The sequence below is a fragment of the Phyllopteryx taeniolatus genome, chromosome 17 (genome assembly GCF_024500385.1).
Source record: "Phyllopteryx taeniolatus isolate TA_2022b chromosome 17, UOR_Ptae_1.2, whole genome shotgun sequence".
NCBI lineage: Eukaryota > Metazoa > Chordata > Actinopteri > Syngnathiformes > Syngnathidae > Phyllopteryx > Phyllopteryx taeniolatus.
The window spans coordinates 19,649,713-19,677,349 of NC_084518.1; the positions used below are offsets into that span (position 1 = coordinate 19,649,713).

The 27,637-nt window shown below is 41.2% G+C and overlaps 1 protein-coding gene across 3 annotated transcripts in view; it reads left to right on the forward strand.

Moving 5' to 3' along the window:
* tmem132e (transmembrane protein 132E) overlaps positions 1–27,637 on the forward strand; it is a 212,709-nt gene that overhangs the window by 140,404 nt on the left and 44,668 nt on the right. For 2 of the 3 annotated variants that reach the window (XM_061751909.1, XM_061751911.1), the window contains exons 1-2: positions 10,105–10,523; positions 11,732–12,689. In XM_061751909.1, the coding sequence (XP_061607893.1) occupies positions 10,445–10,523; positions 11,732–12,689 (1,037 nt within the window). In that variant the 5' untranslated portion in view covers positions 10,105–10,444. Of the gene's footprint in view, positions 1–10,104; positions 10,524–11,731; positions 12,690–27,637 lie in introns of those variants that run through there. The other variant, XM_061751910.1, reaches the window with a different exon arrangement.

Sequence of the window (27,637 nt, forward strand, 5' to 3'; positions counted from 1 at the left end):
AATTGTGACTGTTTACAGTGATACAGGATGGGTGCTTATATTAAAAATTGCGATCACAAAATTCGCAGTTACTTGGAACGGGGCGTTCAAAAATGGGGGCAGAGAGCCACATGCTGCTTCACCAACTCTTAATACAAATACATTAATAGGCACACAAACAGAGCTGATCAGAAATGTTAATACCTTATTTATGTGAAGACCTTATTATTATTATTATTATTATTATTTTTTTACATTTTAGTAATCTTATTGCTAGGAGCCACAAGGAGGTCGCATTTTCATTTCGCCTTGAGGGGTAAAAAAAACAGGGAGATAATATTCATAGACAAAAGCTTGCGCAAGCTTTAGCTGATCGCCCATAAATTATAATAATAATGAAGCATTTTTATTTCCAATTAAATGTTAACACTAAAAGTAATGCGTCCAGAGAATTGCCAAGACTGGGCTGTGAATAATTTCACCATCAAGCTGCGACTCTTGTAAAGAAAAAATGTGAAGAGCAATAAATAGGCGGTGAAGAAGCTTTACGGTTATTCTAAAAGCCAAGTTTATTGTGCGTTTATTAGGGTGGTGTGAAGGTCCCGTAAAAACTACTCAGTAGCGCCCCCTTGTATAAAAATCAGCCCCCAATATCAGTTTCACCTATGACCACGAAATTGCGTGGAACTGCCTATCATAACAGGACACGCACAAAAAAGTCTCAAGGAGCCATGCCCGAAGTTCAACAGCGGCCATTTTGGGACAAATTCCAGGACACGTATTAAGGAATTGGCCCAATTGAACTTTTTGGTGGCCCTCAAATGCCCGACAACTCCGATGAATTGTTTTGTGGATTTACCCTGAAAAATGGAGAACATTTTACATTTATAAATATGCATTGACAGTCATTCACTATATATATAAATGTATAGAAATATATTTAGTTAAAAACACTGCATGTGCTCCTGTTGTAAATGCATGCTAATGGAGCTGAAATGCCCCCCCACCCCCCCCCCCCCCCCCCCAAATCCACCTTTTCCAGTTATAAAAGTTGTTGAAGCCAATACCTTTTCCATCATTTTTTTTTCTCGCCGTATGTAATTAACGCCTTCACTTGTTTGGGGGTGAAAAAAAAAACTCTATTGTTGTTTCCTCAGCCAAACACATGTTCTTCCCCCAAAGGGCCTCCTCAATTAGAGCAGCGCGTGTCCTCCAACCTACAAATGAGCCTAATGCAACATTAATTCGACTCACTGTGATGATTATGCTGTGAAGTCAGAAACGCCACCTCTGCCAGGGAGCCTGAAGACAGAACGGCGTCACTTTCGGTTATCCGTAGATCAAAACAACGCCCTGAGCAGTATCGTGTTTCGCGTTTGTTTCTGTTTTGTTTCTCCTTGTCAACAGCAAATTGGTCACAATGATACTGTAAAACCATAATTGAATTCGATTCAGTAACCTGTTTTTAGTCTTCACAATAGCTATAATTTGGCTGCAGTGTTTGTTTAAACCTTTTTGTGTGCATAGAAGTTTTTTTCCCATTGTGCCACAAATATTGAAAATCCGCAAGTAATTTGGCCACCCAAAAAGGTTTGTAATTGCCTATCGATGCCACAAGATGGTGGCAAAGCACTTTTTTCTATGGTCTATGGCCTGACTAATTGAAGCTCTTTCACATAGGTCCTTGTCACCAATATGCCACAAGACGGCGTCAAAACAATATTTTTATATTAGTGAGTTTTTCAGTGAATAACAGAGGATAGGTTGCCCCCTCCCCCCAAAAAAAACAGTAAATAATTAAAAAAAACATAAAACAAGGAGAATTACATGTGTATTTAACCACACCACATAACTTTGTCAGAAGAAAGTTAGCTAGCTTAATGCTAACACACAATGCAATATGCCATAAGCTAGCTAACGAAACTAACATCGATGTTGTTTTAACACATTGACAGAAAAAATAACAATGCTCACAGGCATATATTCTTTATCCTCTGTGAAAAACAACTAATATTTACTCCTGCTTACTGGGCAGTTATTTTGACTTCCCCCTGGTGGCCATGGCACGCATATCATTAACACAATAAATGCATGAAATTGTGACGTACAAACTTCTTATTTCTTGACATTTTATTGAATCTTGTTATAGTGTACGTCTTTATAAAGTACAACACTGCAGCGTGCTCTTTTCTCAGTCACTATCTGACAAGCTAAACCAGCGTTAAGTAGATTTCATATATTTGTAGCCATCAATGGCGACTCTGATGCAATCTATAAGGGCTCCAGACACGCAGGGCTTTTCCCATAGGGGAATACTTCGTGTAAGGTAAACTGAGTCATGGTGGTATCGCATGGCCGCTGCTACAAAGGGAATCGTGGAACAAAAGGAATGGTTGCCTTCATTAAATACAAGCAAGTTTTCACATAGGCTGTTGGACCTTTTCAATTCTGAAATGTGCACTTTCGGGAAAGTTTGAAAAAAATCAGCCCCAGACACCAGTTTTGTTGGTTGACACAAAACTGGGTGGACATGTCTATCATAACAAAATGCACAAAAAAGTCTCAAGGACCCATAACTGGAATCGAACAGGAAGTCAGCCATTGTGGTTTGAAGCGGACATTTTGGGCAAAGTCCAAGGCTTTGACGAACTCCTACTGGGGAATTTGCCCAAATGAACCTCGACAGAACCATTTTCTTCTCGCAATGCCCAGAAACTCAAACGTTCTTGCAAGATCATGTATTCTGGTCTAATTGTATACATTTGAGGGATCTTGAAAGAAGCGCCACTGGATAGTTACAAAAAAAAATCAGGCCCTGACACTAGTTTCATTGGTTGACACCAATTTGGGTGCACAGGTCTATCGTAACAGGATGTACAAAAATGTCCGAATGACCCATGCCTGGAATTTAGCCTGGAAGTCTGCCACTTTAGTTTGAATTTGAAAATCTGTAACCCATAAACGGCTTACAGATTTAAAAAAAATACACAAGTGTGTGGGTACATGCAGCGAAGACTCTCTCTAACTTTCACTAACAACCCAGGCTAAACTTAGCATCCAAAGTTTGTCTCTTAGTCCGGCTGTATCACTTTAGCATACTTCCTTGACACCAATTCCTATTCAGACGGGGCTTTGGCGGCATCTTAAGGCATATCAGAAAGAGCACAAAAATGTGAATAGAAAAATGTACCTCGTGGTGAACCATGAATATGCTGAGGATTTCTAAAAATATTTTTTAGTTGTGTTTTGCACTTACAAAGCATTTTGAACTATACCTGGCATTAGCCATTCAAGCTTTTTAAAACTCAAGGTCAGCACATGATCCGTCGATTTAACCAATAATATGTTCATTAAAATGCCCAATGAATTGACATCCTTTGAATTCCTTTGAATTGACATCCTTATGAATACCAGGATTTATTTGACTTAATGGTCGCCGAGCACAACCTGTACAGACGGTACAAAACAAAAAGCCGCCAATGTTTCCGCGTCCTTTCAAAGCCACCCGATGAATATACATCTATAGCTTGTTATGAAACGTCTATTACCTGAGTAGCTTGACTAATGGATGGTGTCTTTCATCGGGGCGCCATCACTTTATGTCTCAGCCACCCCCCCGTCACCATCTAAACAGCCTCCGCCGGACCAGATAAGGCGGCTGTCAATATAAATTATGGATGATTTTATGGGTGAACATAAAAAGCTCAATGATGAAAAGTTCCCTCTCCCTTGGCTGGTGTCACACTGGTTATATATTCTTGCTTTTTTTTTTTTCTTTTTCTTTTTTTTTTATAAAGCTTGCAAATTATGTGTGATTAAAGCCGCACTGTGTATAATATAATGTTACATTATAAAGGGGAGACGCTAAGAAAGAAAAGCCTTCATCTCTGCTAATTAAGACCCTCAATCACACCGGGGTGTATTGTACTTGTTATAATAGCTGACGGAAGATCCTAATTTAATTTGGTCAAGTCAGCGACTAATGAATGCATACTAATTTATTTTACCTGTAAATCCGTATAATCATTTGTCATGTTTGCGAGTGGGACTAGGTGGGAAAACCTATTTGCCAAGAGAAACTGGAAACTGTTGTATAATTGCGATAGAACAACTTTTATTCTGTAATTGGTGTCAGAAGTGGGATGTTTAGCCTTGTGGAGGATTGTGCTTCTATGCCAAATAACATAGTTAGCATAGCATGATAAATACGGATCGAAGTTGATAAGAATTGAACGATTCCAGTGCCCTGAGCGATAAAGCTTAACAATCCAATTCCTTATCGATTGTCTTATAGATACTCGTTGGGAGAGGAAACATAAAGTAATACAAATAGGTTTTATTTTCAGCTTTGGGCAGAAGATTCAGCATATCCAGGAATCTGTAACATATCCTTTGGGAAAAGAAAGAAAAGTATGGGACTTACTTCTCAAAGTGTGTCCAGAGACCAAAAAGCTTAACATATTCACTGCCATTAACGGCTTTAGAAGTCAAATATCCATGTTAAGTGGGAAGGCTGGCTGTGAATTTCGTATAGTTTTTGCATACCTTACAAGACATCAGCGTGCCTTAATAAATTGTCCTGTTTAGTCCAGAGAAAATGAAATATTTGGGGTTTTACAACTTTAAACAGTGAAACTGAGAACTGAAACTTTCATGATTCCTGCCAGGATATCAGTTCTGTTTTAATCCACCAGTTAATACCTTTCACTGGATCATTTTCGGCTACTAACATTTGGCAATATTACAGTGTTCATTTTGCATTCAACTTGATCCAAAAACAAAATCAGGCATAACACTAAGCATTGTTCTGTAAAATATGCTGAATTTTTGTGAATATTTGGAAGTTGGAATGGTTTGAATTGATTGAGAAATGTGGAAGGACAAAAGTAAAGCAAAAACAAAACCCGAAAAAAAGAATTTTGGTACTTATTAGCCAGTTGGCTAACCATGTCAGCATCACCTACTGAGGCACATCCACATTCTCGAAAGCGTAGGGACGAGGCTCTACGACGACGATTCGGTCGAGTAAATAAACAGATATTATGTTAGGCTGGGATTTTCCAGTTCAGCTAAGATTCTCTTTTTTTTTTTTTTTTTTTCCCCCCCCCCCCCCCGATTTTTGGAATTCAAAGCAGCTTCCGCTACGTCCCATCTACCGGTTTCCTCGTCGCACGTCATGATTCCCGAACACACGCCTCGCCGCCGTCATACGTGACAGACGGCCTTCGGGATGACTGGTTTTCTTCCATCAGCGAAGGGATGATTTGATGCAAATTCAGCCGTCCCCCCCCCCCCCCCTCCACTCTCACCTCCTACTGAGCGATCCGCCCCGTGTCTGACTGAAACGTTGTCATTTGATGAAGGGGAGGAGATGAAACAAAAGGGGAGAAAAAAAATAAATCAATAGGGAAACCCTCGGTGGTGAAACATTAGTATTGCCTGGAGAGTACGCCTCATTTCGACAATCTCGCCCTGACCTTTTCGCTGAAGAGACGTTTATGCACTTCTCCTTCTCAAGATCAAATGTCTCCCCTCCTCATCACATCCTCTCCATGCTCTCACTCGGGCTGTGGTTTAATATCAGTCGGCTGTGTGGGCCACTCCTAAATCCTTGCGGAGGTGCATTTATCCACCCCAAAGCTGATTTTGGGACTAACAAGACAAGAGATCTGCATTTGAATACATTTTCTTGATCGACTGTCGGGGGAAATTAACAATTAGTGAACAGTAGTTTCATATGGGAGTATAAATGTGGTTTTCTATTTCAGGGATTCCCGACCACTGTGATATCACACCGAATATACAAATTTACAAATTTAATTTTACATTTTGCATTGTTTAATTTTGGTATAATTTATATAAATGTGTAAAGAAATTATGTAAATACTGTGGACCCTAGCTATTTGCGGGGGATAGGGAAAATCTGTGAATAATTGACATTTCCTTACAGTTGCCATTATTTAAGAAAATAATTGAATAAAATGTAAAATACGAGAAAGCGGGTGTTCGGGGGGGTGGGGAGTGAATAAGTAGGGGTTTCAGTGTATAATCCCTAAAAAATCCACAAATAGGTGAATTCGCAAATGGCGACCTGTGAATATGCAGGGGTGGGGATCCCCTGTAATAAATGATATTATTCCATATAAATGATCAGTTGCAATTATACAAAATGATCAAATTACACTCAGATGATGTGAAAAACATGATTTATTTATTACAAATAATGTATCTTTGTTTGGCTATCTATGCCAGCGACATAGAGTGACAGGCATAACAATTCAATTCCTCTCCACTCAAGGACACAAGGAACATGATTTACTGTGATTTGTGAGTAAAATGAGATGGTTTTATCATTATTTCAGGAAATAATTATCCTGCACTTTATGACTACTTTATATCTCGCTCTAGCGCAGGTTTTTTTTTCTGTAAAAGAGGTTGCGTCAGTCTTGTATGCCAAATAGCTTGGCTGTGCAGTGTATTGTGTGAGAAGAGTCCTACGACTTGGAGTTCCTTAATAATTGGTGTCAGAAGCGGGACGTTAAGGATTGTGGTTCTACAGGTTTTTCTAACTGGTAGACCCGGTTTTGAGGGTTCTGTGCCTCAGACTTGTATTGCTATTAGTCTGGCTCTTTGGTATTGTGGTCGGCGGACACGTCAAGCGCAGTGCAACTTAGGTTTATGTCGTAATTGGTAGCCGAAGTGGGATGTTCAGCCTTGCGAAGGAGCTGCGACCTTGCTATTGTGCTAAATAACTTTTCACCCCAAGACTAGACTTGGGTCAAATTTACCCCGAAGGCTCCACACCTCTGAGTTCTGTGATAATTGGTGTAAGAAGTAAGATATTAAGCGTCCAGTGGCGATGGATTGCGGTCATCCACAGTATTTCTAGTTGTGATTGTTGTTCATGTATTTATTTATTTTTTTTGGTGCTCTCATTTAGCCACAGCAGCTTCCAGACCTAATTAATCAACAACAAATTTCAACTCAATTCTTTACAATCAATTAATTGGTTATTACGCGCATGCCTTAACAAGACAACAGAGTTGGGACGAGTTATTAAAAAGGCTTTAACACCCAACCTGATGTTTATTAATGGCTTTGAACCGACTTAATAGATAACTGCGCGGCCCCGTTTTCCCCAAACCCCCAACAACAACAGATGTTCGGTGTAATGGGAGCGCGACAGGAAGTGAATTCCATCCCACCTGGCCCGAGGTCTAATAGGACATAAGGGAGAAGAGGGGAAAGGGAATCGGGTTACACTGGAAAGCGCATCTGCGTCGGATGTCGTCTGGACGGATTTGTTTTGATGGCTTTCAATATAAAGCTTTTGAGGGTGACCTTGACATACGATGTCAACGTGTCAGCGCGGTTGTTTGTTTACAGCACTCAAGGGGTTGCCCCCGGCGAGAAAATATTCTGGCGGGCCAACGCTCAGCAGATAGCCCGCCGACCGCGTCTGTTGCTGCTTGAGGTTGTCTGGTTACGTTTTTGGTTGTTTTGTTCCACCAGGACACGTCGACTTTGGAGTTCTGTAACACTTAACGCTTTACTCGTGAACCCTGCCCGATGGGCTGCTATATCTAGCTGAATTCATTAAGAAATAAAGTTAGACTCTAAATATGAATCGTGTAAGGCTGCAGTTATAGAAATAAGCTTCTCTAGTCATGACAGTGCATGATATGCTGCTTGCTATTATTCCTCACTTTACCCGTGTATAAGACAATACATATTCCCAAAGATCTGAGGAGTAACGGACCCTTAATGGCATCATGTGATTGAACTATGGAACAAGATAAATGCGTGTCGTCCACACAGTGCATGATATGCTGCTTACTGTTATTTTTTGCTGAACACCGAAGAGTTCATCCACGACGTCCACAGCTTCCAGCTACCTGTGCCGAACGGTCGTAGCTTGCTGCAGTCTGGAATGATTACGCGGGCTGTCTCCAAAGATGTCGCGCCAGCTCGTAATTTAGTGCCCATCTGCAGCGGCGAAGACATGGAGATTAAGTTTCCGTAGAGTGTTGCGTGGCGCTGGGTTCCTCCCTAAATCAGCCTTTGCGATGTGATAAAGGGGAGAGAGGCATCTTCTCGACTTCTTGGTCTTATTCAGTGATGCTTGTCAGAGGTGCATTTCGACTACATGTAGAAAGTCAAAACATTCTGTTAGCAACTCCAATTTCCTAGTTGGCCACGCCCAACCAGGCTTCACCTCCTGCAGAAATACCACATATTGTTTTTCATATTTCGTGAAATATTGATAGATTTACGCTATTGCGCTCAACCTTTTTCATAAACTAATTATTAAATATCTATATTACAGCACAACTTTAAAATGACACATATGGAGTTAGCCCACTCTAGTTCTCAGCGGCTCATTTTGATTGCGTGCACTCCTTCAAAAGTAATACTGCGTTTAGCAACGTTAAGTCCTTGTCAGCGGTGCATTCCGATTGCGCATCGAAAGTCTTTCCGCTCTGTCTGTGCTGCCGATGCTAATTACTTTGTTTGCGCTCCCGCAGCCTGTTGATCTAACAGCGAGGCGACTGTGGCCCATCAGTGACAATGCAAACAGCCCAACTGTGTGTTGTTACGGCCCGGCGAAGTCGCACGCAAACACATCAGACGCAGGCTGGTTCCTAATGGCGTTCTCGCCCTTTTTCGCATGAGCAGATGCCAGTGAGAGAGTGCGAGAGAGACAAAAACAGTGAGTCAATGGCTGAATTAGCTCTATAAAAAATAAGCTTTTAGGCGTTTTGTGGTCACTTGTGTGAACAGATGCGTTTCCTTTAAATGCCTTGCTCAAGGCCACTCGGACTGTTCAGTCTCAGTAGTTCTTAAGACGTGCGTTTACTCTGCGCTGGAGGCTAATGCTAAAGACAACCAAAATAAATCAGAGAAGCGTTGGCGGAATGTTGTTTTGAAGTCGCTTTCAGCCTTGTTTTTGTACAGTTAAGTGCAGTGATTTTTTTGCTTTTTGCTTTTTTTTTTTTTTACCTCAAAACACTCTCTCTCTCAAATCATCTTTCCCCATTGAAATTAATGTAAATGCAATTAATCTGTTCCAGCCCAGCAAAAACGCCCACCAAATTTTTTGCAATGTTTTTTTTTAAATCGGAAAAATAACACTTTACATTACCACGCACCTTGGCAGTATAAAACCCACAAAATACACAAAGAGTTTCACAACTACGTGACTCAGTAAGCTGCAGTAATATTGGTTTTAATATTAGTTGTTTTAACATCAAAGCCACTGTTCTGCTTGACATGTTTCTTTTCACCAAAAAAGCTCGTTTCCTCCGGTAATTGGTGGGAAACCAGTGTTTTTGGTGAAACTACTGATTACTAAAAAAAAAAAAAAGATGGACACAAACTTGTTTTTTTCTGTTGAAAAAAGAGAGTGCGCTGTACTCTTCTGGTAGGTTTGGTGCTTATGTATAATATGTGGCTCCTGAAAGTTTAGTTAAAATACTCTAAAATGGCTGGCACTTAAAGTTGGGGCACCTCAGCACCCCCAACTCTTAATTTTAAGTAGTTTTCGGACAGGAATTACGTTTTTTTTTTGTTTTTTTTTTCAAAGCAAGAAACCGTGGAGGCGCATTCGGATGAGTTCGGTGTGGAAGAATTAGCATTGTCGGTGACTTTCTTCGCAATATTTGCGCCTTTGAGGCAAAAGCGCTCGCGGGAAGCCGTTTCTTCCACTTCTTTTGTCACTTAGCGAGCGAGCCCACCTTTCGTGCACAAACACACACACGAATGCAAGGAATTCTCCTTCTTTTATAATGGGAATTCCAAGCGTGTGAGGTTTCCCCCTTCCCCCTCCTCCAGGGCGACATGCCTCCCTTCTCATGGATTTCCCACGTGGGTTGCAGGAGGAGAAGCCTGGCTAATTCATCAATAATCTTGACCTAATCCTTTCTTCTTCAACTACTATCGCCTGGAGCCTGGAGCAACATCCCCCTGCCTCACATGCGTCCATTGGGAAGCCTGCGTGCGTGTGTATGTGTGGCCGGCTAACAAGAGACGAGGTGTGGCTGGGATGGGGCGGCGTCCCGACGCTTTGTCTGCGGCACGGCCCACCGGAGGAGGGGAAGGGAGGGGAAGGGAGGGGAAAGGAGGGGGTCTAAACTCCGACGTCTGCACCCGGAGCCACATCAGATTGGCGTGGGAGCCAGAAGCAAACGCATACACGACTAAACTGGGAATTGAAAGCCACAAGTTCACCAAGACGAAGAAGTAGTAGTAGTAGCAGAAGAAGAAGAAGGAGCAGAAGAAGAAGAAGCCTGCATTTGGTTGGCAACAGGAACTAAGAAAGTCGAAGAGTGCGTGCCGGTGCGGTTGCGACTGCACGACAACAAAGAAAGTTGTCAAGGTGGACTCGTTTTGCCTTGGGGGAGGACGCAGGAAGAGTGTGGTGGTGGGGGGGAAGAGGGGATGTGTTTTTCAAAGTAAAACTTGGAATATGGGATTTTTAATCCATGACTTGGACCACGGGGATGGCAAGTGGCGTTTCCGCGCTCCGGTCTGGATCATTTTGATAAGTAGGTTGACACTGTGATGCTAAGCTGCTAATGCTAATTTGGCTGTTGGTTTCCTCAAACGGAGTCAAAAACGGGTCTTCTGTTGCCACTATTTTTAGTTTAGAGTCAATATATGCCAGTGTTGTGATGTATTTTAGCACCGTTGGCTACTTATCACCTGTGTTGCTCACTAAAACTGCACAAGGGATATTTAAAGAGTTAATGTGGTGCTTTACATTGCTATTAAAAATGATGTTACGTATTCTTCCTACAGCAAAAAAAAAAAAAAAAAAAAGCTTATTGATCAATGTGACTCACTGCATGTTTAATAATCCTGAAAAGGTTAATTAAAAATAATGCATAAAAGGGGAAAGTAACAAACTAAGGCCAGCATATGACGTTTTATTCTGATTATGTTCACATTTTAAGATATTTAATATATTTTTTTGAATTTAAAATTGAGTCAGTTTGACCCATATTGTAACAGGAGGGTAATTGAAAACCTTACTATGGGGGAGCTTTTTTACAATTTCTAAACTAAATTATATGAATCAAACAATAAATTGTCAAGTTGGACTAGTTTTGCCTTGGGGAAGGACACAGAATGGGGAGGAAAAAAGAAGGATATGCTTTTCAGAGTAAAACTTTGAATGTGGGATTTTTAATCCATGATTTGGACCACGAGAACAGCAAGTCACGTTTCCACGCTCGTTTTTGGATTAAGTATGTTGACACTGTGATGCTAAATTGCTAATGCTAATTTGATTTACTGTGCAATTTGTTTCTTCAAAGTGACGATGGCAGGAGGAAAATGGGTTTACTCCATAGACACTATACGTCACTGTTGTGGTAATAAATGTCGTATTTGAGCACTTTTGGCTTTTTACTGAGCATGCTAAGCTAATGTGATGCTTTACGCTGCTATTGACCCTGCAAATCCTAAAACGCTCACAGGTTAATGTGACCTACTGCATGAGTAGTCATCCAAGAAAAGGGTTAGAAGAAAAGATTTCAAAAAACAATATGGCCAGCATAGTTTTATCTGGATTTTTGTCACATTTTTTAAAACTTTAAACTGGGTGGATTTGGCTATTGACTCAACCCTGTGATTGACACATGGTCCCTCCAGGTTGAACTGCGCATCAAGTGCTAAGTCACCTGAAATATGATCCCGCCCCACGAGTGGTGCTCGCTGCTTGGCTTTAACTTAGTCATTTCTTTCTTGGCAGCTCTTGCAGGCAAAGTCTCGCCGACCAGTTCCGATGCCCTCCTCAGTTCCTCACCGGTGACGGCCAATCCCTCGCCGCCCGCCATATACCTGCCGGCCAGCTTCAAGATATCCAACGTGCAGCTAGCCTTCTTCTTGCGCGAGGCTGCGCAGGCGTCGGGACCGATCGTGGGCGGGGGCGGCGGCGGCGGTCCGGGCGGCGGGCACCCCCTGCAGCGCTCAGAGAGTTTTGTGGTTTTCCAGACAAAGGAGCTCCCGGCCGTCAACATCAGCTTGGGGCCGTTTGCCCGCGACCAGACGCTGTCCAAGGAGCTGCTCCAGCCAACCAGCCCCCTGGACATCCCCGGCCAGCTGACGGTCAACTGGAAGGTGCGCGCCTTTATTGTCCAGTCGCGAGTGTTCTCCAACAACCCCGCCGTGCAGGTCTTCTTCTACATCGCCGGCCGCGATTGGGACGACTTCAAGGCGCAGGACAAACTGCCGTGCGTCCGCCTGCACGCCTTCCGGGACGTGCGGGAGATTAAGACCTCGTGCCGCATGAAAGGCAACCTGGCGCAGTGCTTGGCCCAGCTGGACCTGCCGCCGTCCTGGTTCAACGCCAACGTGGCTCCGCTGGGCCGCCGGAAGGGCTCCGGTGGGGACGGGCTCCTGGACGGGATGACCGGCGAGACCCTGCAGGCGGAGCTGTACTACACGCTGCACGAGCCCAACGCGGAGGGCGAGTGCGGCGAGGCGGCGGGTCACCGGGGACCCCGGGGGGAGGTCCCGTCGCAGCACCCACTCCTGCGCATCGGAAGCATCAGCCTGTATCAGGCCAGCCGGGAGCAGCTGTTAGTCGACAAGCAGCTGGACAAGAACATGTTCCTCAGGCTGCCCGAGAAGCCCCTCAAGCCCGGAGAGACCCTCAGGATCTTCTTGTACTTGATGCCCAACTCCACAGTGGAACAGTTCAGCCTCAAGTAAGTCTCGCATGAGTGCTCCAATTGCTTCTACATCATGTACGTGTCCTGTTAGCGTGTGCTGAAAAGCACTTCATTTCTTATGAGAAACGTTGCCTTTTACCAAGAAAAAAAAATATTATACGGCGGGATATGAATCCGAATCATCTTTTTTCGCCAAGTTTGTTAAAAACGGAAAAGGAAAAGGAATTTCTCCCCAGAAGTTGGAGTCACTCTAGTGCTTTTGCAGACCCTATAACGAAATATTCATTTAAGATGCTACATCTTGATATCGCAATAACGATACTTTGTGATATCTGCAGATAACAAATTAGTTAGGAAGTTCCACACGAGTCCGCCGATTGCTTCCTGTTTGTGTGCATGTCCTGTTTCTGTGCTGAAAAGCAGTCAATATCTGAAAAGTAATGTTTTTCTAAGAAAAAAGTCATATTTTTTAAGAAGAAAACAAAAGGGTGGAGAACTCGATTCACATGACTCAAGTTAGATTTAAGTTGCCATTTTTAGGACTTAGGAAAAGACTCGATTTGACTTTGACTTGGTATTCATGAGCCTCCACTTGCTTATGTAGCAGTCACACTCAAACTGTTGTGCGTTTGGTTATTGAGTTCAACTGCTAAATAAGCCACCATGGGGCCAGAGAAAGTGTGGTGAAACTGCTATTATGCTGCTTGCTTTTATTTTGAAGGTCTGAAAACCGAATCGTGCGAAAACTGAGATTCCACTGTAAAGCTTTTACACCTCCCCCACACTTTAAATACATTAAAAGAACTTTTTCAGCACATTGTCAAAGTACTTGAATGGACAAAGAAATTGTCTAGAAAATAAATTATGCTGCCGGCTGCTCTCTCCGAGAACGCGTTGTGACCAGCAGACTGCTTAAATGTTCATTATATCATATACATATTGACATTTTACTATATTTTAATCAATATGTATATGTCTTCAATATTTATAGTAACAGAAGAAGCTGTGAAAGCCCATGAAAAAAAACGATCACTATTAACCATCGATTTTCAAGTTATACAGTAGCGGCGGGTTCGTAGATAAAAAGCCACAGTCTTGGGGAACCACATTATAGTGGGGGAACACCATATAATGAAATTTAATCTATACAAATAAATGTCATATAACCACGAGCACGGAAGTGGGACTAACTCTATGGAAGCTCATTCCGCGCGTTATTATCCATTACGCTGTAGCTCTTTTGTAGTTGCAAAGAGCTTAATGAGCATGTAATCACTTTATTTTTATTTATTTATTTATTTTTAAAAACACTACCCTCATCTTTTGTGCCGTGCCGAGTGGGGAGGAGGCCAGGTTAAAGCGGGGCCCGGCCCGGTAATGTTATCGCTTTGGAGCGGTGCCGTAACACACGAACGTTTGCTTCTGTTGGCCCTCTCGAAAATGCTGCTCGAAGCACTTTCATGTATGAAAGAGCACAAGGTGTGCGTGCGTGCGTGTTGTTTGACCAGATAATGCTTGTGTAATTCTCACTTCAAATAAAACCAAACGAATCCTTCAAGGAAGAAAAAAAAAAAAGCCCTGTATTTGTGTTTTTTTTTTTTAAAGAAAAAATAAGTCAAAATAGTTCTACTGTATCTAAAAATTCACCTTATATGCTCCTCACCTTATATTTAATAGGGGAATATAATACAATATTGGATATATCGTATTGGACACTATCAATGTATACATCGATACACCAGTAAAAAAACATCAATATTATGATGTATCCCATGTCCAGTATCGATACAAATATCAACATTGTGATGCATGTACAGTATCGATACGCCATAAAAATATCAATATTGTCACGTGTTGTTACACCCTCTTGAACGTTTTAATATTGTGATATGTTATGGTACGGTATCGGTACACCATCGTAATTATAGTTATATGTTGTTGATGCCTTTTTCATGAAAATATCAATATTGTGATGCATCATACTATATAGAGACACTATCATAAAAGTATTGATAAAGGGATGTATCCTATCAATACACCAGCCTAACAATATTGTTATTGGGATGTATCGTACTGTACAGTATCAATATACATTCATGAAAATATCAATATTGTGAGGTATGAAATACACCATAAATATACAGCATCAATACAGATCATAAAAATATTGCAATGTATCGATTTGATATGCTTTCCTAAAATATATGTTATGATATGAGGAAGAGAGTTATGATTATTAATAATAATATAATAATTATTATTATGACTGTGAGTTGTGTGCGATATATTAACCGCCCAGTCAGTTCCGTTGTATGCTAAACTAAGCGTTAACTGATGTCTTATGCCGAGGCCCCATGCGGCCCACGGGCCGCCAGTTGCCCATCCCTGTTCTAGCTAATCTGAAGCACAATTATACATTTTTCGCTTTTGTTCGAAAAAAATGTTCCACTCAAGAAGAAGCTGTTCCAGGACTTCCAGAATACAAATGGTAGAGTTCCTTCATTTTCGTGTTGCTTTCAGACTGGAAAATATTAGCCGCTAACTTGAGGCGGGATGATGAAACAGCCTGCTAACGCTTTATTTGTAATCATAGCATAATCTCCGGCACACACTTGTTAAAAGTCGCAGATTTGCTGAATAATTATTAAGCCTGGCTGACTCATTAAGCCTCAGTTGGGGGGGGGGGGGGGGGGGGGGGGGCAGTATTGTTTCTCCCCGCAGACACTCTTGGCATTAATGGTGATTTATGCTAACAATAAAAAAACTAAAGAGGGAAACTTAAGCCCCAAATTAATGAAAATCAACAGCAAGGCTTGTTAATTTTTTTTTCTTTTTTTTTTAAATGGGGGAATGTGCCTTCGTAAACAAACCGTTCATTGACATTTCGCAGCATTTCTGCGCGATAACGTGTGGTGACTAACGCTAGTTTTCCCGTGTGGAGGCAATTATTTTTTTCCGATGTAAAGCCACCGATAAGAGCTGAACAGCAGATGTTTTATGTATAAGTCCACTTTGGATTCGTTTACAAAGAGATTAGATGAACTAACCTTGTAGCGCCCTCAAAATGTGAATTGTTTAAACACTTTTTGTTCCTTTAATTAATTTAAATCATAAACGAAGCTCTTCCAAGTGTGAGGTAGAGCAGCATGACAAAAATTGAGGGAAAAAAAGGATTTTCCAAACTTTCGAGCCCAAAAATAAATCCGGAGAGATGCAGCAGCTCAAGAAAAATAATGTAAACAATTTTCTAAATCTGTAGACACTAGACAACTTCAAGAAAGGTGCAGCAACTTGATAAAAAAATAAAGAAAGAAAGAAAATAATTTATTTTTAAAACTAAAAGCATCCCACAAGACGGCCGAAAACCACTACTTTTTCCTAAATGATGCTCCTCTACTCACTTCAACATAGTTCCTTGCCACCAAGATGCCACACTTCCTAAATGAAGCTCCTCAACCCAATCAAACATAGTTCCTTGGCACCAAGCTGGCACCAAAGCGATACATGTCGAAATGAAACTCCTCAACTCACAAGATGGAGGTAAAGCAATACTTTTATTGTGTTGACCTGAGCACAAAAACAGCTTACTAAAAGGTTTCCAGCGAATAACTGAGGATAAGTGCCGAACCTCAAACGTGGGGGTTGACTTGGCCTGTCACGATAATTACTATATCGATTTAACGGTCGATAAATAAAATGAACACGATAGTTTTTCCGGACTCAATAAATTGTCATTGTTGTGGTGAGCCGGCGAGGGGATGACAGGGTGAGCCGACAAGAGTTGGACGACTGTGTCGTTAGCCGCTAGTGGGCTCACGGACGGGGCGGGACTTAATATATGAAAATATTTCTGCCGGGGCCCACAGTGGCGTCAGGGTTAGAATTACGTAAACTCTATCTGCCAAACAATGCAACGGCACGCTCCCAAAGTAAAATAAAACGTTTCAGCGAAAAAATAGCACCACTGTCAATCACTGATGTGTGCTTTTGTCTTTTTTAATGTGCGTTTGTGTGAGGCTGCTATATATCATTAGCCTGTGTGAATGGCAGCCGCACAGCACATGGCACCGCTGAGCGAGGCAAAATGAAGCGCGACAAGGAGACAAACCTTTCCGAAAAATGTTGTTTGCTTTGCTTAAAGACGTTAGTAAAATGTCAATGATTGTGTTGTCTCTTGTAATTTTGACCAAAGAATGAGTGGCTTCTAGTGAGCTAACATTAATAGCTATGCTAGCTACGCATCAGACGATCGGTCCATATTAAGCTCAGGTATTGTCGTTGATGAATATGCTTTATTGATCCAACTCAACTTGTCCGGCGAAATGTTTGGTGTGCCCTGAGTGAATTGTAAATAATTTGGCGTGGAGATCAACGACCAAAAGAGGCGGGGCAGGCTCAGTCCGCTGGAGGGTGGGCCTTATTTTTCCTGATTTCAGAGGCATAAAAAAAACAACGGCAATAATATCATCACTTATTGTGATAGTTTTTGGGAAACTATATCGCCTTAAAAAAATTATTGTGACAAGCCTACTATATTTTTGACCTGAGGAATTCAAGGAGAGGTGCAGCAGCTGGAGAAAAATACGGAAAAATCATTATCTCTCGTTAGATTTTGCCGGGAAATGAGGGCCGATCAAACCGGGGGAGTTGAAAGGGGAACGGACAAGAGCAGGCGGGTGGAGAGCAAAGCCGAGGCCCTTGAGTGACGCTTGATCTTGGGGCTTGAATTCCTGAAACTGTGGAGGCCGAGTGCCGTCCTCCGGAGGAAGGCCATTAAAGATGCAACAAAGGAAATCTTTAAAGATGCATTAGGACGCGCCTCCTTTGAATGTCACTCGGGAGTCGTCGCTGCTTTGAAGGGCTTGTTAAAGCCCTGTGACGTCGAACGCTTGCTGGTATTGTACGTACTCCACAGTCTCCGCTTTCCTGCAGTGCTCAGTTTTCTCGCTGCACTCTTTTTGTAATACTTGAGGATACACAGCTGGAAATATCAAAAGCAAGTACAAGAAGGTACGACCTGCTGTTCGATTTCTGTTACACTGTAGTAGTTTACGCCACAGTCTCCACTTTGCTGCAGTGGTCCATTTTCTTGTTGCCCCAGTCTCTTTTTGGAATTTATTTTTATATTATTATTTATATTTACATTTGAAGATACACTGCTAGAGTTGAATGAATAAACATGCACGCTAATGTTAGCGTTAACCTGTAGTATTATACTCCACAGTCTCAACTTTGCTGCAATGGTTGTTTTCTCACTGCCCTTAGTCTCTTTTCAGACAATGTAACATTTTTTGGAAACACAACTAGAAATAACAAAAATAAACATGCACACTAAAGTCAGCTTACACTGTTGCTGTGCCTCTGCATTATTATACTCCACAGTCTCACCCTTTGCTGCAATGGTTTGTTTTCTTGGTGCTTTCACCTCTCGGGTGAAACTCGTCTTGTTACCAATAGCCACGTGCTGCCCAGAGTCTCCTCTCAGATAAAATGTCTCTCTTTACCAACAGGCGCATGCTGAGAAATACATACAAACTAAAAAGACAAAAGTAGTTACTAGACAGTACTGTAAAGTTTCTAGTTCCTGGTCAGTCCAGTATCTGCAGTCTCCATTTTTTTCTCATTTGCCCTCAGTCTCCTGTCGGATAAAATGACTCTGTTTACCAATAGATGCATGCCAAGAAGGATACATAATGTAAAAAAGACAAAATCAGGTACTAGAAGGTATTGTGTGAGGTGAGGTTCCAAGCAATTCATCATGGCTGCCCGTAGTCTCCTCTTGGATATAATTTGTCTCCTCACCAACAGCCACTTGTTGAGAAGGAAATACAAATAAAAGCAGGTTCTAGAAGTTACTGTTTTACGAAGTTTCTACTTACTAGTGAGTGGAGGGACTGCTGTGTCCACAGTCTCCACTTTGCTGTAGTTGCGCTCCATCTTCTTTCAAAAACCTGCATGGCAAGAAGGAAATAAAAAGAAGAAAAGAAAAAAGACAAGCACGTAGGAGAATGTACTACCAAAACTATCAAGCAATTTTTCATTGCTCCCCTTACTTAGTCTCCTGATAAGATGTTCCAAGTTAATACAGAAGGCCATTTTTTTCTAGACAAACTGAACGCTTGTGGATGAAAACAGGAAGGTTTAAAAAAAATAATAATAATAAATTCCGACGTGGCTGCCACCTTAGGAAAGTTCAACCTGGCATATGGCGACTGGAGATGAGGCCTAGCGGGGCAGATCCTCCATTCAAAGTGACGCCAGGTCGTCCACAATCTGTCACGTCATTAAAAACATATTTTAGTGGTCGCGTGTGCCACCGCCGTCGCGCCATGTGGCTCGACTTGAGCTTTCGCCCCCGCTTCCAGATTCTGTCAGCGCCATCTGTGAGCAGCCTTGACGGGGCTCTGTTGCTTTTTTATTTTTTTTATTTTATTTTTTCTATGGCTCACTCTGATTGTTTTTAGCACTTATGAAATGACTATTGCTATCGTTACCATCCATGAAATACATAACCTAATGTTTCACGCAGTGTAGTAGTTTCTATGGAGACTTAATTAGAGGGTATCAAAGGTGCAAGTAAGTAGCTTAAGTCTTCTCACAGGTCATTCCAGGCAAAGTCTTTCCCTGAATTTGCTGAGTCGCCACATACCCGTCGTGCTACACAAAAAGGCTTACGAGCTAGACTGTGGACAGATTCCAGAGTTCAAGTGCCCCCCTACCCGTCAAGTATTGGCATTGCTGCGGTTCCTTATAAAAGCTTAACGGGAGAAAAGCGCACCAGATTCCAAAAGGAGAGCTACCCAATTTGAGCACCCTTTTCAGCCCTTTATACTGTACGGTTTGCTTCTGTACGGTACGTCTACTAACAATCAGAAGCACAATTAGACATTTTTCGCTATTTATTTTAGAAAGGTATGTTATTCTCTTTTTGCCGTTTGAATCACGATGGAATCGTTGCCGGAACGTCATTTTATTTGAAGCAGTCAGCATTCTGTTGACCAGAAGGACAATTGTAAATGTTTCACTTTTGTTAGAAAAATGTCGTTTGAATCACAGTAGAACAGGTAGAGTCCCTGTTCCTATTATCTTATGTTGCTCTCTAGTTTTCCAGGATATAGCACGCTAATGAACAATGAAAAGTGCAATAATACATTTTTCACTTTTGTCACTGTGTGCAGGAGCTCAAATGCCACAGTCCTGTTTGTCCATTTCTAACATCTTACATCCTTATTTACACACCAGGACATTGTCTGCAAGCTAACAATCAGAAGCACAATTACACAGGTTTCACTTATGTTATAAAAATATTCAAATCACAATGGAACCATTCCTGTTATGCGACAATACAAATGGTAAAATCCCATCAATCCATTCCTAGCCTTATTCTTTGGAAACCGAGAAGTATCCTGCTAGCTAAGAATCAGAAGCACAATTATACAGTTTTCACTTTTATTAAAATGTTAAAATCACGATGGAACCGTGCGAGTATTCAAATGGCACGGTCCTTTCTAACATCCTACGTCATTATCCAAGAATCAGGAAGTAGTCTGCAAGCTAATCATTGGAAGCACAATCACCGGTACATATTTACCGGTGTATATTTTTCACTTTAATTTTGAAAAATGTTCGAATCACAATGTAGCAATTTCCCCGTAGCATGAGTCCCTTTCAGTCTTTTCTTTACGTCTTACGCCATACTTTGTGAACCAGGAAGTAGCCTGCTTTCACAATTTCAAGCACAATTATACATGTTTCTCTTTTGTTGGAAAAATGTTGATTGAATCCCTATAAAAATGTTATCCCTTTGTGACAATACAAATGGTAGAGTCCGTCCATTCCCTAACATCTTTTATAGTTTTTCCCGTTCGGAAGAACAAGTGTGCATTTTCCACTCAAATTTTTGTCTCTTTGCCGTTCAAATCACGATGAGACTGCTCCTTCGTGTGTGAAAATACAACCGGTAGCGTCCCGTCCATCTATTCTTAACATATCACGCCACGGTCATGTCATCATCCTGCCTCTCTCACAATAATCTCAGTAGCTCGTATGACTCGCAAAGTCGTGCCGCAGCCACGGGCCGTCTTGTCAGCTCACATCGAGCGACACCCTCAGCTGATTTTTATCAGTACTCATATCTCCAATAAAAGAGGACGAGGTCAGGAGAGCCTCTAAAGAGCTTACAAGGTTCGGTTCATCAGTGTGCTAGTGCAGAGAATCGATTCATCATGTCTTGAATGCAAAAATTTAGATTGTCTAATCTTTTGGGTGCACTCAAGAAAGACAATACTGAGAGAATTCTGAAAAATTGCATGTGATTGGTTACTCATGTTTTGAAGAATTTGTGTTAACGTCCTAACAGAGTGCAACAATTCCAATCATATCATTTATGCTGCACAGACACTTTAAAATCCGTACCCAAAAAGTAATGATTACTTTTTAACAATGCTGATATTTGTGTGATTAATTATGTATTCGTGAAATTGCGGCAAAACATAATGCGGACATTTATGTGGAAATGATAACAAATTATAAGGGAATGAGTTAATAATGTCTGTTATTAAAGTGCGGCAGACGAATGACTTTATCATACTTCAAACGAAATAATTTTGCACCTGCACTAATGAGGGTACGTGACAGCTCGGCAGGAAAAATAATCCCACGAATGCTGTTTTCATGACAGGTAATAAGGAACGCTAAATTTCGAGCCAGTGTTTTTAAAGAGGGGCGATTGTTCATCTCGTTGGTTACCGCCGCTAAATATCCCGCTTTTGTACAATTGAAATTATTTTAATTAATAACGCGTAGCAAGGGAATTGAGCTCAATCAATGCCTCTGCATGCTTCACATCACAGATTGGCAAACTCTCTGTTTTTTCTTCTCAATCTCTCGACTATGCCGCCCTCCTTTTGTCGATTTATTGTAGGGGAGACAAAATTGGGGCAGCGGGGGGAGTTTTTCATTTGACTGCGACGATTTATCTCGCTCATTTCACTTTCTTGTGATGTCTCGAGACGGCCACACAGTCTGTCTGATCTTTTTTCCGATATTTTGGGTGGTCCGTTCAATCAAATGCTACCAAGTCAGAACTAATAAGAGCAAATAAGTCACATTGTTCCCTGGGAGAATAAACAAAGACACACACACAACAAGTGTCAGTTAACTGGGGGAAAAAAAAGTGACTATTATGGAGAAACGAAACAAAACAGCAAAAAGCGAGGCAGACTAGGCCGAACAAATAAGTTACTTAGCTCCCTGTAACACAAACATGGACACACACAACATTGTGGAGCAGCCAGAAAAAAAAGTAGAGAAATGCAAATGTCCAATGATTAAGAGTGCTCTGATGTAATTTAAGGCAAACTGAGGTAGGAGATGTCAGTTGGTGATGGGTAACAATAACGTGCGACTCAAAGTGGAGCTATGCGACTGGATGCGTGGCATGGCCCCGAGAGCTTTCACGCTCCGTCCTTATCGGATCATTTCTCGCCGTCACCTCGCGTGTTTATCTTAAATACCTTCAGGTGTTTAACGGGCAAGATGAGCCCTATTTTCACGGCCTGTCCCTCCTTCCTTCACTCGATCGCAAATGTTATTACTTTCTGATTTTCTTCTTGGATTTGTTATTTTTGCCTACTCCTTGGGCTACAAGTTTGCTTGGCCATAATCATAGTTTTCTTTGATTATCGATTACCGATTTAGCAGGGTACACCATCCCAGACTTCTTGGGGTGAAATAATCGATTTCGTTGGGCATAATCCTTCATTCTGTCGGGCATAGTCAAAGATTTAATTGGGCATAGTCATCCATTTTGTTTGGCATTATTATGAATTGTTTTGGGCATAATCATTGGTTTCATTGGGTATACTTAGCAATTTCTTTGGGCATCATCAATTCCGTTGGGTATTAACATAGATTTCTTTGGGCATAATCCCAGATTTCCTTGGGCATAGTCATAGTAGTACAGCATGATTATGAATTGTTTTAGGCACAAAGATGTATCCTGTTGGGCATAAGCCAATATTTCATTGGGTATAATCATAGAAAGATCATAGAAAATAGATGGATGGAAAATTGATTTCATGGGCATAATCACTGATTTTGTTTGGCATTATAGTCATCGCCATCCAATGTAGTCATCCATTTACCCCCGAGTTACCTCGGAGTGCCCGTCTCTGTTAGATCATATCCCGCCGTCAAGTCGTGTGTTTATCTTCGACACCTTCAGGTGTTTAATTTTCCCTCCTTCCTTTGTGCTGTCCCACATTTTATGATGGACATGACATGATAGAATGTTGCCGCCCAGTGGGCTCTGGCTTCAAAGCAGGCGGCATTGGTGGTGGAGTAGGATTTTTTTGGCTTTTTTTAATGATGTCCTCTCCGACTTTGGAGAGTTTTTTCTTCTTCTTCTTCTTCTTCTTCGAAGCCGTTACTTCAACTCCAGTACACAAGGATCAAGAGATGCACTGTTTACTGGCCCCTGAGAACAGAATTGCGTTGGGTGGAATGAATTCCGAAGACGGGGAAAATAATTGGAGTTTCCTCTAACTTTCTTGCTGTAAAAACGCTGATTTAGAAAAGTTTTGCGCCAATTTCCGTTTAACTGTACAAGAATGATTACATTTTCCACAACCTGTAATGACCGCCTTTTCTCGCCTTTGTGTTGCTGTTCTGTATACATTTAAAAAAAAAAAAAAAGCACAAAGTCGACCCGGAAAATTTGAGTTTGGAGGTAGTATCAGAGCTGTAACAGATGCATGCACGATGGTACTTTTCCACCTTTTCTTCATGTTGCTGTTTTGTATGTTGTAAACACCGACATAGAATGTGTGTGACAAAGTCGACCTGGCAATTTTCCGCCTTTGGTGGTAGTAACAGAGGTGACATGGGAAGTGTAGCCTCTTTTACGCTCCCTGTAAGAAAATGCCATTTATCATTTTGTCCCCATGCTACTCTTTTGTATAAATGCCCCCACCACTGATCGTGTGGGACAAAGTCGACCCGACAACTTTCCATTTTTGGTGGTAGTAACCGAGGTGAGAGGGCACCTGTACCTTTAACGTTACCTCTAAAAGCTGTCATTTTATCAACTTTTCCACTTGTCGCTGGTTTGTATCAACTGTACTGATACAGGTGGGGCCAAGTCAACCCAGCAACTTTCCGGCTTTGGTGGTAGTAACAGGTGAAATGGCTCCTTTTACCCTGTGTCTAAAGGATGTCTTTTTTTTTTTTCACCTTTACCCTGTGTCACTCTTGTGTATAAATGTCACCGTCACACAATGGGTGGGACAAAGTTGAAGCTGCAATGTTCCACCTTCTGAGGTACTGTAGTCTCTAAACTAGGATGATACACTAAAATGCAGCATTTTCTCTGCCTTTTTCTGTGTTGCTCTTCTGAATAAAGGCCACCAACATGGAATAGGTGGGATGAAGTTGTCGACCGTGCAATTTTTCACGTTTGGAGGTAGTATCAAAGCCCGGGCCATGCCTGTAAGCTCCTTTTACACTACCTCTAAAAGCTGACCTTTAAAGGACTTCCAGGGGGCCGCCACCCACGCCCCCACTAAACCACCTTTTCACCCCAACTCCAGCTCCTTTGACATGTTGCCGCCATTACGACCAACGCCGGTTGTGTAACCTCCCCGCCACCCACACAGCGAAACTTGGCTCCTCAGAGCACCCGAGTGGGGAAGAAAAAAAGTCTTCTTTCATCTTTGCTTCTTCTTTGTGCATCTCAGGGGAGAAGTGGGCTTCGGAGTGGAGGTATCTGCTTGCTGCCGGAAGGGAAAGTTATGTTAGACTGATTTAAATTAGAATAATTCCGAGCACGGATGTTTCCCAGCCCGAACGGGACGCGTTTGTTATGGACACTTTGTTAACACCCTCTAAGGTGCCAGTTGTAGCATTTTTTTTGTTTTGCTTTCTCGTTTACAAAATATGGGTAGTTTGGTACAAAATTTGCATTTCATGGCAATGAAGAGCACGTATATAAAGTGAATTGCTGGTAAGGTCAGCGATCTCTCCCTATTCCTCAAGGGCACAGATTCCTTTGGGTATGAACATACATTTCTTTGGTCATAATTATTTACTTTTTTGAGCATAATCCAATATTTCTTTAGTTAGTTCGAGCTCTCAATGCCATGTGGCACATTAGGCCGCAATTGCGGTTTCTGTAATCTGATGTTTTTGGCGGGAGCAGGTGATTGCCCTACTGCCCAACCCCAGCACCTGGTATTCCTAGGCGGTCTCCCATCCAAGTACTAACTAGGACCGACCTTGCGTAGCTTCCGAGATCGGATGCGATCTGGCAGCATGTGGGGATTGGACCGCAAAGATTTCTTTGGCCGTTGTGATTGATTTTGTTGGGCATAATTTTCTTTGGGCATGATTATTAATTTAGTTGACCATATTTTAATATTTCATTGGGCATACTCATCAATTTCTTTGGGCATTATTATTTTGTTGAGCATAGTCCAAGATTCTTTGGGCCTATATATATATATATATATATATATATATAGTTGTTTATTTATTTATTTATTTATTTTGGGAGGGAATAATCAGTGTAATGATTTCTTTTGTTGATCATAAACCAATATTTCTTTGGATGTAATGATTTTGTTGAGCATAATTCTAGATTTGTTTGAGCATAGTCGATTTCTTTGGGTATAATCGTAGAATCGTTTATTTGGTATAGTAATAGATTTTGTTGGTTATAATCATCAATTTTATTTGGTATAATAATGGATTTTGTTTGACTTAATCATAGATTTCATTTTGGCATACTAGTTAGTTTCATTGGGCATAATCAATATCAATTTCATAGACTCCAGTTGTCCTAATGAAGACAAGCCATGTAGAAAATGGATGGATTATCATCGATTTCACTGGGCATAATTCTCAGTTTTGTTTGGCATAATCCTCAACTTCTTTGTTCGCACTTATTAATTTTGTGGAGGAGGGTGCATAATCGTAGATTTTGTTAGGCATTATCATCAAGTTGATTGACTGGTCAGCCGCGATCCCAGTTAAGACAAACAAGATACAGTAGACGATGGCTAGATATTCATCGATTTCTTTTGCCACAGTCATCGAATTGTTAAGAATTAACACCGTAACAATATGCGTTTTGTTTCTCAACGTGGTGGTCCGGACTATCTGAAATTGTATTGCTACTGGACCAAATTTCCCCCAAAAATTCCCGTCAATTCCTGTTATGTTGGATAATGGATGGTGTCAGTTGTTAATGAAATGCCTGCCGGGAAGCACACTGTCGCAATCCCCCCACCGGCAGTGCCAAAAACACAAATGACAACCTACCAACAACCCCCCCAAGCCCTCCCTTCCCAGATACAAACCAACGTGCGCATCCTGGCTGTGCCTTAGAAAGCTGCGAGCCTTAATTCTATTTGCATCCACCCTTTAATCCCCCGACATCCAGATTGCCAGATCAAAGTGTGTTGTGTATTATGGAGACGAATCATTCTGATGCGAAAAATTATCCGTATGCAAAACAGCTGTTCAGGAGGAGGCTGCGTGCGTGTGTAGGGGGTTTACAATTTTTAATGTATTTTTTTTAAATGTGCTTTGACTTTATTTTATTCATTATTTCTTTTATTTATTTATTCTTTTGTATTATTTAATTTTCAAAATGATTTTAAACCAATCTCAAAGATGCAAAAAATATGAATATTTACTATATTTTTTGTTCATCTTGTTTTTGAGTATTTTCTTTGACATTATTATTTGTTTATTATTTGTTTAATTAATCATCTATTTTATTTTTCAGTATTGTTTGCATACACTCATACACTTTTAATTTGTGTATTTTTGTGTTTGTTTACATATATTTGTTTATATTCTTTACTCAATTGTTTTATTTTTACTATTTATTGCTTTATATTTCATTTTTTATCATTTTAAAGCATCACAAGTATAGATAATATACAGTATATTAATTTATTGATTCAGTTTTAATTGTACTAACATTTTTATCATCCTTCCATCCATCCATCCATTTTCTGAGCCGCTCCTCCTCACGAGGGTCGCGGGCGTGCTGCAGCCTATCCCAGCTATCATCGGGCAGGAGGCGGGGTACACCCTAAACTGGTTGCCAGCCAATCGCAGGGAACATACAAACAAACAAACAACCATTCGCACTCACGTTCACACCTACGGGCAATTTTAGAGTTTTCAATTGACCTACCATGCATGTTTTTGGGATGTGGAAGGAAACCGGAGTGCCCGGAGAAAACCCACGCAGGCACGGACGGGGAGAACATTGAACCCGGGTCCTCAGAACTGTGAGGCTGACGCTCTAACCAGTCGGCCACCGTGCCGCCACATTTTTATCAGTTAATGGTATTTTATTTATTGTTTGTTCTTTTCATTGACTTTATTAACTTTATTTTTTGTTATTTACTCACGAATACACAGTACATAGATGTATTTACTATTTATTTTTCATGTATTATTTAGTTGTATTTGATCAAATATGCAATTTATTATTTATTGTAGTATTATTTGAATAATTTTAAACTATCAGAAATATGGAAATGTGTACAAACATATCATCTGTATTTCAAGGGTTAATTTGTGTTGCGGGGTCCCACGTTAACATGAATGTTTTATCAAAATCAAATCTAGTCAAATGCATGTACATGTTTTATTTATATTTTAACGTGGTCGTAGTTGCCAGCATGTATGCAACGGAGATGACTAGCAGCCCTCGGCAGCACGTCGTACATATGCATACTGACCGTATGTAAACGTAATGTTATGCTAATGTTGCGAACGCCGCTTACTCTGTAACTCGTGACAGTGAAGGATGCTCTAGGTTACCCTGGTAACGCTACGTCTCTCGGTCGTTTCACCAATCCTGACTCGCGTTAGCTTATTAAATAAAAATGAAAAGAATAAAAATTAATTCTCTCCAGGCCAAATCAGGATTTGACAATTCGTGCGTTACCAGGCAACAAGCGCAAGCC